The sequence below is a fragment of the Pelophylax lessonae genome, assembly GCF_965119305.1.
Source record: "Pelophylax lessonae genome assembly, chromosome: 10".
NCBI classification, from domain to species: Eukaryota; Metazoa; Chordata; class Amphibia; order Anura; family Ranidae; genus Pelophylax; species Pelophylax lessonae.
The window spans coordinates 221,078,209-221,099,365 of NC_138777.1; the positions used below are offsets into that span (position 1 = coordinate 221,078,209).

Sequence of the window (21,157 nt, forward strand, 5' to 3'; positions counted from 1 at the left end):
CTGATGTGGCCCGCGACCTCCAGCTCTGGGATGGTGAGTCGGCAAGACCAGATCATGGGTTCCCGACCCCCCCATCTCAGAGCATCAGTGTTGAGAATGGAGCTTGCAGTAGAGGCAGCATGCAGCTGCAGTAGAGAGCAGAGCCGATTCTTCCTGTATAGCGCCAGCTCCTGTCACAGACGGGGTAATACCAAATATACTCTGTCTGGAAAAGCAACAGCTGGCGATACCTGCAAGGTGAATCCTGAAGTGAAGATTGTGCTTGAATTTCAGTTTTTTTTTCAATATTCAATAGTTTTTTTATTGATTTTAAACAACACATTACAATAGTAAAATAGAAAATATAGAAAATATAGAAAAAAGAAAGGGGGTAGCATGCGAAAAGGCCTCCTGTACCAGAACAGTGCATATCAAAACATGGCTCAAAACAGTATTGGCAACTAGGAAGTCAGTTATAAAAGGTAAACAGCAAAATACATTCAGGCCCCGTTCACATTGCCGCGATCCGACTTCCCGGGGCGACCTCCGAGGTCGCGGTGCGAGCAGCGCGCCGCGACCTCCGAGCGGCCGGCATGGACTTCATAACATTGAAGTCTATGACGGTCGCTCCGGGTCGCCCCAAAGAAGCTCCGGACCCTTTTTCTAAGTCGGAGCGACTTGTGTCGCTCCTATTAGAACGGGTCTGCAGCTTCCCTATGGAAGGCGACCTACGGCGACCTGTGAGGCGACCAGGTCGCGTCACAGGTCGCCCCAGTGTGAACGGGGACTAAATCCCAAAACTTAAGTCTCCTCAATAGGAGGTACATCAAGAGTCCAGAGGACTCACCAAGCTCCATTAACGGACCAGCCAGCAGAGGCCCCCCCCCCCCCCCGCCCCAGACACCCCGAATGGGCACAAACTGTGACCACGAAAACAGCCTTCCTTCCCCTGAAGAGGAAACCAACGGGCTCCAACCAACGGTCAAATAATATGTAGCAATCCAGACCCATAGCAAGAAACCCAAACCAAAGCTCTGAAGTCAGAGCTAATAACGCCTCTCCTGCATCCAGATCCCCCAAAAAGCTAATAAACGGAAAAGCAAAAGGACCAGAAAAAAGAAAAGAAGAACAACCCACACCACCATGGGTGGAGAGAGAGGAAAACCGATGAGAGAGAAGGGAAGAACAGAAGATAAAAGAAAAGAACAAGAAAGAAAATGAGGCCAAGAGAAAAGTAAATGGAAGACAAAGGAAAACAGTCACATGTCCCCCCGCGCCGGACCCCAAGCCACCCAGTCACAACTACGGAGCCTGCAAATACTCTATCCAGGGGCTCCACACGCAGTCAAATCTAGGTTCAGTTTTTTTTTTTAAAATTGAAATCACATAGCAATGGGCCTATCTGTTCTAATTCTACACCGGTTACTCTGGGTTGCTTTCAAACTGATCCGTAGGTGCAGCGCAGCACCTGCACTGAGCCATAGACTTCTGTTAAACCTCCTGAATGCAGTTGAGTTTTTGTGCGATTTCAGAAAGTGTACCACACCTCCAAGATATAACAGAATTCTATGGCAAAGTGAAGCTAACCCGCTGGAAAGCCTCAGGTGCACTGCACTGCACTTGTGATGGGGGTAAACCACAGCACATCAGTGTGAAGGCATCCTTAGGCCCCTTCCACTAGAATGGTCCAATTGGGTATGCCTGTCCATTTCTCAGGTGGCCCCAATCGGAACCTCCCTTCCCCTCTATGGTGGACTTGTGTCCAGTGGTGTATTTTGGTTTTGTGCTGCCCTAGGCAAGATTAAAATCGGGCGCCCCCCCCATCTAAATTTGTCCCATCCCTTCCTATTCGGGGTGGCTATAGTGGCTGTTTGGGGTCTCTGGTGGCTTTGTGGGATTTTTGGTGGCTGTGCGGGTTCTGGTGGACTTTGGGGTAGTAACTATCCCCCGTTGGTCTGCCACAGTGCTCCCCACCCCCCACCACTAGGAGAAGAGATGGGAATAGGAAGAAGAAAGAGATGGGGGACATAGAAAAGGAGAGAAATGGAAGAAGGAGAGAGAGGAGGGGGGAGGTAGGGAGGGGGGGGGAGACACCCCCAGTGTCCTCACTCACTTCACACCCCCTCCCCTACACTCACCCCTATTGCCCTCAGTCACCTCATACCAGGGTTTTTTCTCAGAGAATAGGTGAAGGAACTCCTCCCTTCAGAGTCACCCCTTGACTCCTCTCCCTACCCACCTGTTCCTTGGTTCCACCCCTTTCCCACCTCCAAGTACCACCCCTTTTAGGGAATACAGACCCAAGTATCATTTTGCGCTACTTAGTAATTTGTATGGAATTTGTTAATGATAACAGAAAAAGCAGTAATATAGATCTAGCAACAATGGACACCCCAGAGACAATAGATCCACCTCACCAACAATGGACTTCCAACAGCCAACATCGATAGACCCTGCAGCAGCCAGCTACATTAGACCCCATCCTCAACAATAGATCCCTTCCAGCAACAATTGACCCCCTGCATCATAAAAACTACCCTAGCAACAGTATATCCCCCATCAGCAACAATAGACCTCCCCAGCAACAATAGACCCCTCAGCAAAAAAAAAAAAACCCTTTCAGCAACAATAAATTCCCAAGCAGCCAACATCAATAGACCCTCCAGCAGCCAGCAACAAAGACCCCTCCCTCAACAGCACATCCCTCCCAGCAACGACTGACCCCCCAGTAACAATACATCCCCGCGCGCAAGAGAAGAACTACCCAGCAAAAATAGACCCCCCTTCCTTTTGCAAAAATAGATCCCCTCCAGCAACAATAGATTCCCCAGCAGTCAGCAAAAATAGACCCTTCAGCACACCCCTACACCTCTTGCCAAAACATACATTCAGTTCTAATCTAGCCCGAACTGCGTTCTCCCATGTTCCCACTGAAAAAAAAGCCCTGCCTCATACAACCCATTGCCCACACTCACATGTCTCCAGAGGACAGCAGACCACCCTGGCACCCAGCATCATCTCTGGGGGTCTGGGGGCTGATCCAGATTACTGCTAGGGGTGCCCAGTGTAGGGGCTATGTTCCCCCCGCCCTGGCTCTCCTGCACTCCCTTCCAGGGATGTATCGGGAAGCCCCCTGCAAGTAAGCTCCTGCTTCCTCCTCCTTATGACCGTGGCCACAGGTTAGGAAGTAGGATGTATACATAGTTACATAGTAGGTGAGGTTGAATAAAGATCAACCTGTGTAGGTGTGTGTGGCCGTAATCATCTTACATAGCCCTGAATGTTCTGATCCTTGAGATGTACGTCTAAGAGTCTTTTGAAGGCCACCATACTTCCCGCAGAAACCACCTCTTGTGGTAGAGAATTCCACAATCTTGTACCCCTAACAGTAAAGAACCCCCCACATTGCCTGAGGTTAAAACGCTTCTCCTCTAATCGCTTTGTATGCCCTCGAGTCCTCATGCAATCCCTTCGACTGAATAGCTGTTTATCTATGCCAAGATCCCCATTGAGATATTTATAAATTGCTATCATGTCCCCCCTCAGGCGTCTCGTCTCCAGGGAGAATAAATCAAGCGATTGCAGAAGCTCTTCAAAATTAGGTAAAAATACATGAAGGAGAGGGCAGCGCCAATGCAAGTTGGATATAAACTGGTAGTAGTCCATATAAAAAGTTGATACAGAGATGAACAAAAGTAATCCTCCCACACCAGTGAATGAAAAGCAGATGGAATCATATCCTCAATCACCATGTGAAGGTCAGGTGCACCGCTTACCAGATAGTGTTGACCCTCATGTTATAGAAAGGTCAACACCAGCATGTAGCCTAAAATTATGAGTTAATCCAATGTATGGATGCCCGCCTTGAATGATGGGAGTCAAATGATATTGTCATATGTCCCCATGGAATACCAGATCACCTTATACTTAGACCCCTGTTTTACCAGTGGGTCCAAGTAAGTCCCTTAATGGGGGTAAAATCGAATGTGTGCTCCGCTCTTAATCTCCAACACCTCCTTTCAATAATACATGATACAGGAAGTAGGATGTGGCTGTAGAAGAGCGGGAAAGGAGGAGCCACAGCCGTGTCCAATCCCAGTGTGAGGCAGGGACAGTGCAGGGAAGGAGGGCAGGGTCACAGGTTGCTTCTGTCAGGTTGTGGAGCGGTGGAGTCAGTAGCGAACAATGTTAGGAATGTTGCAGGGATGGCGAGGGGATGGGGGGGGGCAATGTCGTCCCCCTGAAAACTGCCGCCCCAGCCAAATGCCTTGTTTGCCTTGGCGTTAGATACTCCCTTGCTTATGTCCATTTACATCCGTCGTCCTCAAATCTGTTCCGCTAAAAAACAGAAAGGGATTTGTTCCCCTTTCATCTGGGCGGATCAGATCGGAGGGCTTATAGAGCAGAGCGGGCTGTGTTGGTGTTGGACACCCCTAGTCAATATCAACCACAGTCAGAATAATTGGTAAAAAAAAATGTAAAGACTGATGATGGTTAAATGGTTATGTTGTAAGTGCATTATAACACCATATATAATCATACCAAGGTGTTACTGATCTCACATATTTTTTTTTTTAACAAAAAGCTAAAATACAGACACATTTGACTTGTAGGCCTTTTCATATCATGTGCTGATGCCATCATCTTTTTTGAATAATAGTAATGAGCTCTGTAAACCCTACGTATTACAACTCTTGTTCTCTCATGCTTGTACAGCTTCTTGAAATATTCATTTTTTCCCATTGCGAATTCAGATTTTGCTTATTACCATGGTGGAACAATTAGCGCTTGCCGAGTGAGGTAAACTTTGCATGTTCAGATGGGAGGTCAGAGTTACTTGCTAAGTGAAGCACAGGAGAGGGATGGAGGTGCAATTAAAAAAATGCTTAGTCTTGATGCAAGCTGATAGAAATTCCTCAACTTTATTACCACAATAATACCATTTTTACACTGGGGTGTTATATACATGGTTTCCGCAAAAAAAAAAAAAAAAATTGTTGTAAATGGAGTTCCATGTCCCCATCCCGGCACACTATTCCATCCATTACGCTGTTTTTGAACAACAACAAAAAAAGAGAGAATGTTCATAAACTTTTTTGTGTAGCTATTCTCATTTTAGGTCATGGTCATGGTCAGGCGTCAGGCTTGGAGATTAGTAGCTTTAGCAGTAGAGAGGCTCCCACCGACCAGCAGGATAGTTATACAAGCAGGCCTGACAGATGTCACGGGTCCACCCGAGGTGCAAGGTCTAAGTACTAACCATGGTTCACCAGAGCTCCTGATAGTGGAGATGGATTTTGCTGGATGTTAGTTCCAGATCGAGGTCCTCAGAATCGCTACACCACTGGAGGTGAGCAAGCCGGGGTCCAGTAGCAGGTATAGCAGGTAGGGATCAAGCAGAAGCATTGTCCGTAAACAAGCCAAAGTTCGGTAACAAGTAGTCGCAGGTTGTGACCAAGCAGAAGCATAGTTGAGGAACAAGCTGAAGGTCGACAAAAAATGGTTGTAGGTTGGGATCAAGCAGAAATGTAGTAAGTAAACAAAACAAGCCAAAAGTCAGTAATAAGTGGTTGCAGGTTGGGATCAAGCAGAAGCGCAGTCCAGAAACAAGCTAAAGGTCGGTAACAAGCGATAGTGGATGGCGGCAGGAATTACAAGTTATAATGGATGGCAGTAGGAGTTACAAATGCGAGATATTTGCTGGAGAGAGCACAATAATCTGGCAAACAGGAAGTGCAAAGGCATGGCTAGATCAGGAAGTTCATGGGAGGAGCAAAGGATCCAAGATTTAAGAGAAACAAGACACAAGGCAAGGTTGTTTAAGGAATCAGGCAGGAAGCTGTCCAGCATCTCAGGTGGCTCAGCAAGAACAGATACCTCCAGGCACATTAGAGATTGCAGGTTCAGTTCTGTATCCTGACAGAATCCCTGTATTCACAGCACATGTGCACAGCATTCAAATCCAACTTAAAAAAAAAATTGATATTGAAAGCTGGGATAGTTCAAAAGGGTTTTTATTGCTTGATAATTCTTTGGGTAGTGAGGTTATCCTAAAGAGGAAGTAAAGTTTCCGGGTCTGCGGACTCTGGCTGTGCTACTGGCCGGAGCCACGTGACGTCACTCCCACGCATGTGCACGGGAGCCGCCGGTCACGGCACAGGGCTCTGAAGAGACGGCGTGGGCATCCATTCTGTCAGAGCACATGCGCCAATGACTTCTTAAGCGCAGTATACAATAACTATCTTCTAAACGGTGCAAGTTTAGGAGATATTTACAGTTCCTATAGGTAAGCTTACCTATAGGTACAAACATTACAGGGGGGTTTACAACCTCTTTAATGTGTAGGCAGCTCTGTTTGCCCTATGACTTCTTTGGATGGTGTTCAGGATTATATAAATATAGAATAAGGAATAAAAGCACTATTCCACATATAAAGGTCTGGAAATATATATTATTTAAGATTTAAAAGCATCCTGAAGCAGCCGACAGGGAGGGGAGACGGCAGTGTTGCACTGGGGGGGGGGGGGTTAAACAAGGGGGGCACACAGGTTGGTCTGAGCAGCAAAAGGAACAGGAACAGGGACAGGAGGGGAGGTGGGGGCAGAATTTGCTAAACTTGATCAGCTGTATTTTGCAACAGCTGAACATCGGCAAGAGGGGGAGGAGGTGGAGCCAGTTTTTAGCTGCTGCAGTAAAAGACAGTCCTAATCCCAAGTTCGGCCAGGCCCTGAAGGCAGCTGTCAGTGCTAAGCCAATGAGATGTGGTTGGGAGATTCAGCAGTTACATGCAAACAAAGAGGCGGAGATGCTCATGACATCATTCACCTAATATGACAACAGTCCCCAGAACAAATGAAGATGGTGAAGCTCCCCAGCGGGGGTACAGACAGCAATACACACCTGATAGCAGTATTAAACTGTCCTTGCTCTATCCAAAGTAAAAAAAAAAAAGTTTTAACTTTACATTTTCTTTTTAATACTCACAATTTTTATTTTGATTTTCCATAACTTTACATTTTCATGTTTGACTAGTGTACCTTTTTTTTGGGTAGGACTTCAGTGGAGTAAAAAGCTACATTGTCTTGGCATCTTAAGCATTTGCTTTTTACCTGCAGAGAGACTTAATCTGAACAACTTCTTCGTGGTTACATCTATTTCCTCCCTGAACAGACAAAAAAAAATATCTTACAAGTTTCTAGTGAGAACCGAACACACGGCCTGGGATATATCACAGTCTCACAAGTAGTGATGCTGCTGTGCCTTCCATAAAACAAGACGTTGAAGGTCTGTTCGGAACAACTCCCCTTCAGTCACCTGGCATTGTTCAGGGTCCCCCGAGCCACCATATATCTCTGCAACTGAACACAACAGCTGGTGAAGCTTTTACATGATTAACTACCTTGGGGTACAAAAAGCTTCGGCTAATATAAGAAATAGGCTGCAGCTTAAATTATTGACGGGCACATGGTGTAACCCACTGATATCCTTGCAGGTGATACGGAACATCAATACCTTCGCCAGGACAAAGACGTTGGCCCAGGGTTTCTTGGATATGGCGCTCTTCACAGCCAATGCCTCGCAAATGAAACATTTGCTCCAGCAAGGGCCCGATACGCCATTCTATTATTTCCTCATCACACTACTGGTAAGTCTTTTTGATGGCCTGTTTTAAGAAACCGTTAAAATTCCAAGATTATTAGGCTGAATGAATTACAATTTGCCTGTGTCATTGTGCATTGTGCCCAAAGAAGTTTTATTTCTAATGTGTATTGCTTTCATGTTGGTATACAGTTAGGTCTATATATATTTGGACACAGGCACAATTTTAATTTTTTTTCAGGTATTTACCAAAACATATTATATAATGGGCTGAAAGTGCACAGTTTCAGGTCTAATTTGAGAGTATGTACATCCAAAAGGAAGGAAGGAAGGGTTTAGGAATTACATCTCTTAAGAATAGCCATCTCCCTTTTTCAAGGGACCAAAAGTAATTGGACAATTGAATCAAAAGCTGTTTCATAGCCATGTGTGGGCTACTCCTTCGTTATTTCTTCATCAATTAAGCAGGTAAAAGGTCTGGAATTGATTCTAAGTGTGGAATTTGCATTTGGAATTTATTGCTGTGAACCCACATCATGCATTCAAAGGAGCTGTCTATGCAAGTGAAACAGGCCATTGTAAGGCTTCAAAAATTTAAAAAACCATCAGAGAGATAGCAGCAACAATAGGATTGGCCAAATCAACAGTTTGGAGCATTCTGAGGAAAGAAGAAGGCACTGGTGAGCTCAGCAACATAAAAAGGCCTGGACCTCTATGGAAGACAATAGTGGTGGATGATCGCAGGATCCGCTCTATGGTAAATAAAAACCCATTCACAACATCCAGACAAATGAAGGACACTCTCCAGGAGATGGGCGTATCATTGTCAAAGTCTACAATCAAGAGCAGGCTTCACGATAGTAAATAAAGAACATTCACCACAAGGTGCAAACCATTTATAAACCTGAAGAATAGAAAAGCCAGATTAAACTTTGCCAAAAACATCTAAAAGAGCAAGACCAGTTCTGGAAAAGCATTCTTTGGATGGAGGAAACTAAGATTAATCTGTACCAGAATGACGGGAAGAAAAAAGTGTGGAGAAGGCTTGGAACAGCTCATGATCCAAAGCACACAACGTCCTCTGTAAAACATGGTGGAGGCAGTGTGATGGCAATGGCATGCATGGCTTCTAGTGGCACTTGGTCATTGGTGTTTTTTGATAAGACAGAAGACAGAAGCAGCCGGATGAATTCTGCAGTGTTTAGAGATATACTGTCAGCCCAGATTGAGCCAAATGCAGCAAAGTTGATTGGACGGTGCATGACAGTACATATGGACAATGATCCAAACACACTGCAAAAGCAACCCAGGAGCTTTTGAAGGAAAAGAAGTGGAATATTCTGCAATGGCCGAGTCAATCACCTGATCTCAACCCAATTGAGCATGCATTTCCCTTGCTGAAGGCAAAAGTAAAGGCAGAAAGACTCACAGACAAAGAACAACTGAAGACAGCTGCAGTTAGAGCCTGGCAAAGCATCAGACAGGACGAAACCCAGTCTTTGGTAATGTCCATGGGTTCCAGACTTCAGGCATTCATTGCTTGAGGATTCTCAAAAAAATATTAACATTTTATTTATGATTATATTTATTTGTCCAATTACATTTGAGCCCCTGAAAATGGGGGGGGACTGTGTATAAAAATGGTTGCAGTTCCTAAACTTTAACTTGATATTTATGTTCAACCCCTTGAATTAAAGCTGAAAGTCTGAACTTCAAATTCAAGGGATCCTCTTGATAACGTCCTATTGGATGAAACACGTCAGGGAGGAGACACTAGTGCTGACGTCAGGCCACTGTCTGATACCGGGTCGGTGGTGTCGCCCATTATCATATGGTTTTATGATTCATTTTATTTTGGCTTTTAACATACAAATCCAATAAATACACCAATGGAGACTTCATCTGACTCCCTGTGAGCTTTATTTACAACAGTTACATCTAGATGGTGTGAGTTGCAGAACAGTCTTCCCCACAACAGATGGTGGATCTACACTGAGTGCATGTTTCACTTTTCAAGTCACCACCATTTTTTTTGTGCCCATTGTTGCACTGAACTTTGTACTTTCACCAATAAGTTTATATTGCTGATCCTATCATGGGATTGTATGTTTCACTTAATTTCACTTAATTTGTTTTTTATTGTTGATTTCCAATTAAGATTGGATATATATACACATTTTTTTTTCACTTAAGCACTTTTTTTGGACTTTATTTCAATGTGTTGTCCATTTATAACACCGTATTCACATTTCATTGTTGTTCATTTACTTTTGGCGCTACACATTTTTTCTTCAAAGTAATCACAAGCTGCTCTACTGATTACAGGAGAGCCTCAACATAACTAGATTTCCCTAGCAGCCTATATGGGAGGATGCTACAGATGTAATACAGTGGACTACCCTATGCAGTCCCTACATACCATCCTAGCAGCTGCTCCATCCTAGAAAGAGGAAAGTACAGTGCTTGGAAAACTGTAAAGAGGTTTTGGGGCAGGCTTTTCTTATTCTAAAGGTTGCTTACAGATAAGGAAATGCCATTTTTTTTTTTAAAGCTGATTAGTTTAGGGCAAGGGTCTTAAAACTTGTTCAGGAACTACAATTCCCATCATGCCTAATCATATCTGTGAATGTCAGAGTTTTACAATTCCTCATGGGATGTGTAGTTTCGCAACAGCTGGAGGGCCGTAGTTTGAGGATCCCTAGTTTAGTGTTATGTAATGGTATTTAGGGACTGCGTAGGGGAGTGATGGCGAACCTTGGCACCCCAGATGTTTTGGAACTACATTTCTCATGATGCTCAAACACTGAAGAGTGCATTAGCATCATGGGAAATGTAGTTCCGAAACATCTGGGGTGCCAAGGTTCGCCATCACTGGCGTAGGCTATTATTTGATAAATGTGAGCTAACCCTTTAAAGATACATTTTTATTCCTAACTCCTAAATAAAAGTTACATTTTATACTGGCCAGGGATAGTTGTGTGAACCGCTCATCTTTTTTTCTTTTTTTTGCTGTCAAATTGAATCATTTCCCACTGACTTTTTAAGACTAGATTTATTGATCGAACTTTAGCAATGCGCCTTTGAAGCAAAGAATTACCATACAGTTATAGTGTCACAAGCAGCAACGAATTGTTGGCCTAGAGCAATGTATTTGAAGAACGCAAAGGGCCTGGGCAGCTGTCAAAGAATGACTTAAATTTTTATTGCCACCAAAGCATGCATGGGCTCACCAAAGGTAAAAAAAAAAAAAATCTTGGGGCAACTAATGATTACCATGACCCCTGCAAAGTTATTAAAGTGTATGTAAAGCCCATCTTATTAAAGCTAAATCCCTGAACTTTGTACTAATTGGCCAGTGGCATGACAGTTTAAAAGTATAGCTTGTGAGATTTGTTTTCTCAGTTCCACGTTGCATTGTCTAATGCCTCATGCACATTGGGAATTGTGTCCCAGTGGATGAGATCCTGATGTTTTGGTGTTGGCAGAAAGCACTGGTGCACCATTCAACCCTGCTGCCGGCAGCCTGTAAAACTCTATGAGAGGTTGATAGATGCTACGGCTGGATGATGCACAGTGGAGTACTAATGTGTAGAGCAGTATGCACCCAGGGATGAATGCCCAGAATGCATACTTCTAGAGTTTCAGGTATTCGTCCAAGGGTGCATATGTTAGTACCACTTGGTACACCGTCCAGCCCCGTCCAGCTACAGCAACTTTCAGCCTCTCATAGACTTTAACAGGCTGCAGACAGTGGAGCTGGAGGGTGCGCCTGTGCTTTCAGCACATACTATAACATCGGAATCTAACACACAGGGGGTTAACGTCCAATGTACATAAGCCCTTAAAAATTTATATTTTTTTCTCTTATATTTAGCATTATCTGAGAGACAAAAGCCACAAATATTGCACAGTGGCTGGACAATTTGCTAGCAGCTTGGTTGAGTATAGGGGAATTCTGCAGAGGTTCAAGCCCTAGTTTGGCCCTCCTCCATGTGGCCCCATGACCCTCTTTTCAGCTTGATGCTGGGCCCTACCACTGCTTTTTCCTGCAGACCCTGCTAACCCCCTACCTGCTTCACATGCAGAACCTACATTTAATAGTAGCTATATCAATAGGGGGGAAAAAAATGTGGTGCTTTGGTGCACACCCCATTGCCGCACATGTGCTGATGTGCTGCAAGCACAAGTTTGCTGCACACCCAAAATAAAAAAGGAGGCCATAGCAACAAAAAACATAAAATATATTTCCCCCTCCCAAAAAGGAACCCTGAAGCAGTAAACCCTCACAAATGTTTTTAACCTTGCATGAAATTAAAAAAAAAATGCTTAAATGTGAAATAAAATGTAACAAAATGTAAAAGAAAACCTTCAAAGCGGGGGGGGGGAGGGGGTAACAGCTAAACAGCAACTACATACAGAATGCTGAAGGGGGGGGGGGGGGGGACACATAGCCTACCACACTGCAGTCCAACGTAGTTTAGCACAATACAGCCCAGTATAGCCCCATTTAGCAACTAACTCTCCCTGCATAGATTGTCAGCATTCTCTAAGCCTCTTCAACACACATTGACAAATGGGTGATGGGAACCCAACCTTTTAGAATAAGGGAGCTGGCACATAAAGCCCCTTTTATTCGCCACCCTAACCCATCTGCTCCAATTGAGCCATCATGAAGGACATTATGGGGGGGATTTTCTAAAACTGGAGTGTGCAAAATTTAGTGCAGCTCTGCAAAGAAGCCAATGAGTTTCTAGGTTTTATTGTATTAAACAAGCTGAAGTTTGAAGCTGATTGGCTACCATGCAGGAGCTTCACCAGATTCTGAGTGCTCCAGATTTAGTAACCCCCCCCCCATGGGTTCCATAACATTCAGTACAGTTAATTCCACCATAAATTTGCTGGAACCATGAACCTCAAACCCCTTCAATTCATCACAAACCCAGAAGCTACAGAAGTGGGCTCCAAACTGTGGCCCAGAGGCCAGATATGGCCCTTTGCTTGGCTTTATCTAGTCCTTGGGGCACTAGACCTCCCACTGATACAAGCCATTATTTCTCCCACTGACACCAACAGTCCCACTGACATCAATGATGGGGCACTATTCCTCCTCCTTACACCAATGATGGGGCACTATTCCTCCTACTTACACCAATGATGGGGCACTATTCCTCCCACTGACACCAACAATGGAGCACTATTCCTTCCACTGACACCAGCAATGGGGCACTATTCATTTCACCTACTCCAATGATGGGCCACTATTTCTTCCACTTACACTTATGATGGGTCACTATTCCTTCCACAAATAGCAATGATGGCCCACTATTCCTTCCTCTTACACCAATGTTGGGGCACTATTCCTTCCACAATTCCAATGATGGCCCACTATTCCTTCCACAAATACCAATGATGGAGCATTGGGGCATGTTCTTCTCATACTGGCCACAGTCCTGCCCACTCAAAGACTAAAATACAGAAAACTGCCCCTTTTTTTAGAAAGTGTGGAGATCCCTGTGCTACTGTAACAGCAGCCAATTGGAGAACATTTCTCATTTGTCTAACTGCGGTAAATCAAAATCCTTCTTATTGTGTTGTAGCCTGACAGCTATGTCATTTCTAGGGGTTTACTGTTTGCATTGGTTTATTGGAAAAGACTGATTTGTCATTTTCAGAATTTCTTGACAATCCAGCTGTCATCTCGACGCTCAGCATTTGCACGGCATAACAGGAAATCTTCATGGCCCTATGCAAAAAATAAAAAAAGTCATTTCACGAGAGCTGTTGTAATGGCAAGCCATAAAAACATTAAGCATGTTTTATAGCAGGGCATAAAAATATAGCATCTCCTAAATAATTTTCCATCGGTGATGAAGCCAGACATTTGATTGTGCCACCAAATAAACCTAAATAAGTTGATCCTACCATCTGATTTCCGCCTATCGTCCCCTTCGCCTGTAAATAAACACTTCAATCAGTCGTGGCGGGGGAATTTACTGCGCTTGAACGTAAAATGACACAGGTTATCAAGCGAGGGTTCTAAATCACTTACAGTTCACTCTATAATTAGACAATGGTTGATTGCCGGTTCTACACATGTACTCATAATGCAGAAACAATTAGAAAGGCTTAGTGGAAAGGCATAAGTACATTGAAATAATCTACTCATTGTTCCCCATGGGCATGATTTAGCAACTAAATATTTCTCGGAGTCTTTAGATGCGACTAGCCGTGCAAATAGCAAATGCGTAATGGTGTGTGCTGGCTAAATAAAAACTTAAATTAAGATTAACGCTATAGCCCTGGAGAGCATGCGGTGGCAGGTCCTCTTGGACGATGTAAGGGTTTAGATCGTTTTGCATTTCGGCACACTTGGATACAGTCTGCCTGAGGAGCGTCTCTTGTTTTCATCTTGTACAGTTGGTTGTGCAACTTATACGTTCTTATATCATTTTGGCACCCATTTAGCTTTTTCATACCCAACTGCTCAGGAATTATAAACCCAACATGTCTTTATGGACCGTGCTTTGTGCACTGGTCCTAATCATTTGGTGGAGGGTGGTTATGGTGTGGGGTTGTTTTTCAGGGGTTGGGCTTGGCCCTTTAGTTCCAGTGAAGGGAATTTTGGACAATTTCATTGAGAGCCTGTGCTTTAACTCATCCCAAAGGTGTTCTATCGGTTTGAGGTCAAGATTCTCTGCAGGCAAGTCAAGTTCCTCCACCCCAAACTCGCTCATCCATGTGTTTATGGACCTTGCTTTGTGCACTGGTCCAAATCATTTGCTGGAGGAGAAATTATGGTGTGGGGTTGTTTTTCAGGGGTTGGGCTTTGGCCCCTTAGTTCCAATGAAGGGAACTCCTAAGGCATCAGCATACGACATAATACATTTTGGACAGTTTCATGCTCCCAACTTTGTGGGAACAATTCGGGGATGGCCCAATGACTGTTCCAACATGACTGCGCACAAAGCAAGGTCCATAAAGACATGGATGAGCGAGTTTGGGGTGGAGGAACTTCACTGGCCTGCACAGTTCTCAACTCAACCCTATAGAACACCTTTGAGATGAATTAGAGCGGAGACTGGGAGTCAGGCCTTCTCTCCAACATCAGTGCCTGACCTCACAAATGTCCTTTTGGAAGAATGGTCAAACATTCCCATAGACACACTCCTAAACCTTGTGGACAGCCTTCCCAGAAGAGTTGAAGCTATTATAGCTGCAAAGGGTGGGCCAACTCAATATTGAACCCTACGGACTAAGACTGGGATACCATTAAAGTTCATGTGTGTGTAAATACTTTTAACAATATATTGTATGTAAAAAAAAAAAAAAAAAAAAAAATGTAGAAAACATTTTTTTAAAAGTGAATAAAATGTTATTAATATGTATATATATTTGGGAATTTACTGTCCCCAGTCAGTATCCCTGATTACCACCACACCAGTCATATGATGACTCTGTACTGCACTGGTGACATTATGTAAAAACAAAACAAACTCACCATGCATCTAACTAAATACCTTGGACTGTCTACTTTCCAAAAAGGGGTCACGGGGGGTGGGGTATTCGTACTGTCCTGGTGTTTTAACCACTTAAGCCCCGGAAGATTTTACCCTCTTTCTGACCAGGGGGTATTTTGCGATTCGGCACTGCCTGACTTTAACGGACAATTGCGTAGTCATGCGACGCTGTACCTAAACAAATTTGACGTTCTTTTTTTCCCACAAATAGAGCTTTCTTTTGGTGGTATTTGATCACCTGTGCGATTTTTTGATCATGCGCTATAATCAAAAAAAGAGCGTAAATTTTGCAAAAATAACAATATTTTTCACATTTTTTTATATGAAATTCCCCAAAAAAAATGTAAAAATCTAAATTTTTTTAAATTTTTGCTCAATTTGTTTTCTGCTACCTGTTTGGTAAAAAAAAAAAAAAAATCACAATAAGCGTATTTTGATTGGTTTGCGCAAAAGTTATTGTGTTTACTAACTAATTTTTGTTGTTTTTTTTTTAATAACGAGTAATGGCGGCGATCTGCGATTTTTTTTTTTTGCGGGACTGCGACATTGCGGCGGACAGATCGGACCCTTGACTGACATTTTTGACACTTTTGGGGGTACCAGTGACATAGAGTAATCAGTGCTATACATATGCACTGTTACTGTAAAAATGACACTGGCAGGGAAGGGGTTAACTTTATTAGAGATGCAGTGACTATGTGTGTCCCTAGGGGTGTGCTTCTTACTGTGCAGGGATGTGGCTGTGTGTGTAACAGCACAGGTCAACGGTCCTACATAGCAGGACTGTTAGATCAGTGCTTTTACACAGGGAAGAATGACAGGCAGCTTTGTTTACATTAGCCGCCTGCCTTTCTCCCTTCACAGCGGACGATCGCGAGTGACCGGCGGACATCGGGTCCGCTGGTCACACGCACGGAGGTGTCCGTGAACGAGCCGAGGCGGTAGCGTGCCTCCGGCGGTGTGCGCTCGCCCTCTATTGGCTCCCAGGCTAGTGACGTACTGGTACGTCACTTTGCCTGGCCGGGGCTGACCGCCGCAGTATATGTACTTGCGGCGGTCGGCAAACGGTTAAGTGCCTCAAGAAATAAGGCCGTCAGTACATCAGGATTGACCAATTTTCAAATTCCAGTATACAGTATATACCATTGTTTCTAGATTCAATAACTTTCACACAAACCAATTAACATACACTTATTGAGATTTTTTTTTAACCAAAGACATGTAGCAGAATACAAATAGAACACAGAGAGAGATGCTGACAAAGGAGCTGGGATTTTTGAGGTGCCAATAAACTAAAAAAAGGATAAAATTTAATTACATATTTTATTTAAATCATTAAAAGTGATTATAAGACAATACATAAACAAACAATAGTATTAAAATTACTAAAAATTATATTCTGGAGACTGGTTAACATGATCCAAAATTAGTAATACTTCTAGGGTGATAATCCCAGCATGTTTCGCCGACAGATTTGGCTTCTTCAGGGGATAATTTGTTATCACGCCACTGTGTATTAGGGCATAGATTAGTTATCCAGATTTGCACTTGTTTATATGAAAAAATCGACTAGATATCGATTCAATTAGTTCAGGCAGACATCCACCAATAGGCTATAAGGTAGAGCGCTCATATGCTGGCTGCAGGAGGAAAGAGTCAGGTCTGAAAAAATCACCCACACTAACAATAGCGGAGTGTATCGAAGATGGCATATCACCACATATCCACTTCTATGTATAAGAAGTTTGCTCCTTACAACCCCTTTCGCAAGCCACCAAGAAAGAAGTTCAAGTTGGAACCTAGCCTTTAAACAGAGAATCAGCGTGACTGTCACGGCTGCCGTTATGTAGCAGAATACATTTTGGCCTACATGTATGAAGAAATTAAAAAATATTGTTTATTTTTAAAACTTTTCATCTTTTTTCATTTATATAGGAAAAAAAAAACTCAGTGGTTAAAAAATACCACCAAAAGGAAGCCTATTTGTGTGAAAAAAAATGATATAAATTTCATTTGAGTATAGTGTTGCATGACCGGGCAATTGCCAGTTAAAGTAGCACAGTGCTAAATAGCAAAAAAAATGGCCTGGTCTTGAAGGGTGTAAAACCTTCCAGAGGCCGAGTGGTTAAGAGTAGTATTCTAAACAAAAAGTTTTTGTTTTTTTGGGGGTTTGTTTTGTTTCTGCAGAGTAGGGATCGACCAATTATCGGCAACACCGATATATCGATGGCTGATATGCACTTTCCCCGATATATCGGAATCGGGCCCGGAGGTTACCGATATTGCTAATATTTCGTAAAGTGCTGTACAACAGTGGTCCTCAACTCCGGTCCTCGGGGCCCACTAACAGGCCAGATTGTTAAAGTATTACCTTGGGGAGATGAAGACTAGAGTACTGCAATCACTGAGCAGCAAATTAGATCATCTGTGATGTAATTTAGTTATCTTGCAAACCTGGCCTGTTAGTGGGCCCCAAGGACCGGAGTTGAGGACCACTGCTGTACCGGAGTGATGCCTGCAGCTAGAGCCATCACCCCGGTACCGGCGTCCATAGCCGACGGTCGGCTGTCTTGTAATGACAATCAATGCGGCTGAGAAGCCGCTCGGCTGTCATTACAAGGAGCGGAAGGGGACGTCCCCCCCCACCTCCCACCGACCTTCCGTGGCTCGCCCGGGTCTCCCGTCCCACCGGCAACCAGCCTGCACGGCCACCGAAGACCCGATCAAAACCGCATTCCGCTCTGATCGGGTCTCTATGCAAAAACCCGGAAGTGATGTCATGAGTGACGTCACTTCCGGGTTCTGTCTGGCGCCAGATTAAAAAAAAATTACAGCATTCAAAACAGCCAAACTTGGCATTTTGAATGCTTTTAAGTGCAAAGGAGGGGTTTGGGGGTGTTTTAGACCCCCAGATCCCTCCACAAGAGTACCTGTCAAGTTAAAAAAAAAACATTTTTTAACTGTACGAAAATATTGACCCATATCGGCCGATACCGATACGAATGACCAAAATATGGGTATCAGCAATGAAAAAAACAATATCGGTCGATCCCTGCTGCAGAATCTCTTCTAGCTCTATCCTGTGCCTGCAGCTGTCCAAAGCCAGAAGATTACCCCAGAGACTCAGTTTTACCATTGAACTTTTATATTGATTGCTCAACCCCGCATCTTGTAAGAGCAGTATTCTTTCCACCACTGTAAGGGGGCATTTTAATTTCTGATCACCAATGTAAAGGCCATTTTTTATTGACCCCCAATAAATTGGTTTCAGTAAGCATTCCCCAAGAAATGAACCTTTTTTTAGAGTTCCCCCCTAAGGTAATAAGGTAAAAAGATTGAGAAAGGCTGCTCTAGTGCAATTGTTTTAGCTGAGATGCGCCGATCTACCAAAATCAGGTCATGGACAAGATCAACAGGAGCTGATGAACAGTAACAGCTTGGAGTGTTTTTCTCTCTGTTTTTCAGTCAGGCTTCGGGGGGGGGGGGGGGGTACGTAAATGACCCAAATCTATAGCCAGGGCATTATCCAACTTTGGTCAAAGCTGCACAGTTTTTTATTTTTATTTACAGATAGCCCTTTCCTGCATAGGCAGTAAGGAGAGGTGAACTATTCCTTTAAAATGGAACTCCAGTCAACATTAAAAAATACTATGTATTGCCCCTCCTCCCTTCCTATTTTTTGGTAAAGATAAACAGATTCTTTAAAGCAGAACTTCACCCTAAAGCGGAAGTGCTACTTTATGTCCTCTCCCACCCTTCTCTCACACTATTGGGCATTTAATTTTTTGGGGGGGGTCCAGGTACCTAGTTTTGGTAGGTATCTACTCCAACTTCTAGTTGGATGACCTAAGTCAGTGATGGCGAACCTTGGCACCCCAGATGTTTTGGAACTACATTTCCCATGCACTCTGCAGTATAGTTGAGGATCATGGGAAATGTAGTTCCAAAACATCCAGGGTTCCAAGGTTCGCCATCACTGACCTAGGAGACTCCACTAGAAGTTTGCCCCCCACCCAGCAACCTTTTGGGACATGTCATTGGTCAACTATGTAGAAAAATGATCCGCACACTGGTAGTTGCTCTTAAAAAATCTTCATCTTTATTCAGGAACCACAGAACACAACTGCTGATCAGATCAGCTGACGCGTATCGGCCTATAAAGCCTTAGTCATAACGCAAATAGGTCAATTATGGACAATTCACTCACACATTCACAGTGGGAAGCCAGCTGTGAAGCCGCAAGGTATCACATCTGGCTTACCAAACCGCCGGGGATCCGAAGACCGGTGAAGAACCGGCCCAGGTGAGGACACCACGGGATCCTTGGACAGGTAAGTGTCTTTTTACAAAAAGTCAGCAGCTACAGTCTTTGTATCTGCTGATATTTATTTTCAAAAAGGCTGAAGAACTTCTTTGAGCTCTTTTTTTAAATCATCTAGATCAGGCATGTCTAACCTGCGGCCCCGAACCACAGGCAATGCGGCCCACTGCCCCCTGACAATTGTTTTTTCTTTTTTGCTGGGGAGAAAGGGAGTCGAGTCGGGGGCACGGCCACAGAGGTTTCCAACTAACTGTAGGCAGAGGCTGCCTCGGAGGGGATCATCCACCAGTTGTGTTAAATTAGTGCTGGGGAGGGCGCACGGCAGCGCAGGAAGGGCGCAGCAGCGTTTTATTACTAATATATCCTAACTATAGTATATATTTTGTATGCAGCCCGAGAAAATTTCTCTACACTCAATGTGGCCCAGAGAAGCCAAAAGGTTGGACACCCATGATCTAGATAGACTTAAAGGGTGCTTAGAGGGCTTCAAAAAAGTAGCCTACAATTTCTTAAAAATATTTGAGGTTATGCAGAGCTCATTCTCTAATTGTAGCAGCAGGGGAGCAAAGGGAAGAGGAGTATATGCCGTTGGTTGGGGTCGGCATAAAAGTGAACTCGTTGCCTTGCATCGCTTTAAACGAAAGTTTCTTTCGTCATTCAGAAGCAAATTGAAACCCCCGGCAGATGCAGCAGATTCCTTCAGGCACTTTAAAAGGAAAAAAAAAAAAGAAGAAGAAAAGAAACACGCTTCTAAAGTCCAAAGTCTGTAAAAAGTGAATCCTTTAAGGGGTTTGTGTGGACAGCTTCATGTCATGTTCTGCAGTCTGTAACATGCTTAATTAGAGACCGCCACTCTATACGGTTTGCTGCGTTCTCGCCGCACGGTACAAGCAGAACCCAGAGCCCACCTCATGTTAAATGCATATCTTCCTTCTTCTAAATGTTCTCACTTAAGAACACTTGTTAATTACCACACAGCTATTAACAGACTAATTAACAACTCATCGCTAGCGCATCATCGGGAGGGATACGTGAAAAAACAACTATTTTTTCATCTTTTCAAAGGAGATCTGTGCGGAGAACGAGGGAACGGTACTTACCTCCCATGGGAGACTGCCAGAGCTCCCTTCACTTAGTCGGCCCCAAGTCACCAACTTTTCTAATGGGCCGGAGGTCTTCTTATCAACCAGGCCAGATCAGCCCCTTCAAAGACTGAAGAAGGAACAGTTAAGTGTAGCTCCCCTCCTAGTTAGAGTTTTGGATGCAAGGTAAATTTAGTCTGGATCCTCTATAGCCAGTGGAGCAGTTGTTGATTGCTTTAGCCAGCTCCGTATTTCACAGGCTGCTGGTCTGATTATTTCCCCCTGCATTCTAGAGGGTTCTGAAATTACAGTGGGAGGAAAGGCAGAAGGGCAGTCTGAATATTTATAGGGAATCAGCCAATCCCTGGGGAGGTATGCCCAGTAGGTGGCTGGAGAGCCAATAAACAGTCTGAGGCCTGGAGAAGGAGTTAGTTTGTATTACGTACCTACTTGGAGGCCAAAGCGAAGAGAGGGCTTTCCTTGGGGCTAAGCTCCAGGCACCCCTGAAGGTGAAGTGCAGGTCTCAAAGAAGCATGGGTTGCCTGCTGAAACTGCTCGTGGAGATTTCCGGCTTGAGAGTTGCTGAACAAGAAGCCCAGGTAATTAGCAGTGGCACTGGAACAGCTAGACAGTGAGGCAGGTCTGGCAAGGCAGAAAGG

At 44.0% G+C, this 21,157-nt stretch overlaps 1 protein-coding gene across 1 annotated transcript in view; it reads left to right on the forward strand.

The window, feature by feature from the left end:
* Positions 1–21,157, forward strand: part of LOC309564877 (ninjurin-1-like) — a gene marked incomplete at its 5' end in the record, with an annotated part of 108,992 nt that overhangs the window by 22,719 nt on the left and 65,116 nt on the right. Inside the window, one exon of the mRNA XM_082269563.1 lies at positions 7,472–7,624. Coding sequence (XP_082125689.1) covers positions 7,472–7,624 — 153 coding nt within the window. The remainder of the gene's footprint in view (positions 1–7,471; positions 7,625–21,157) is intronic.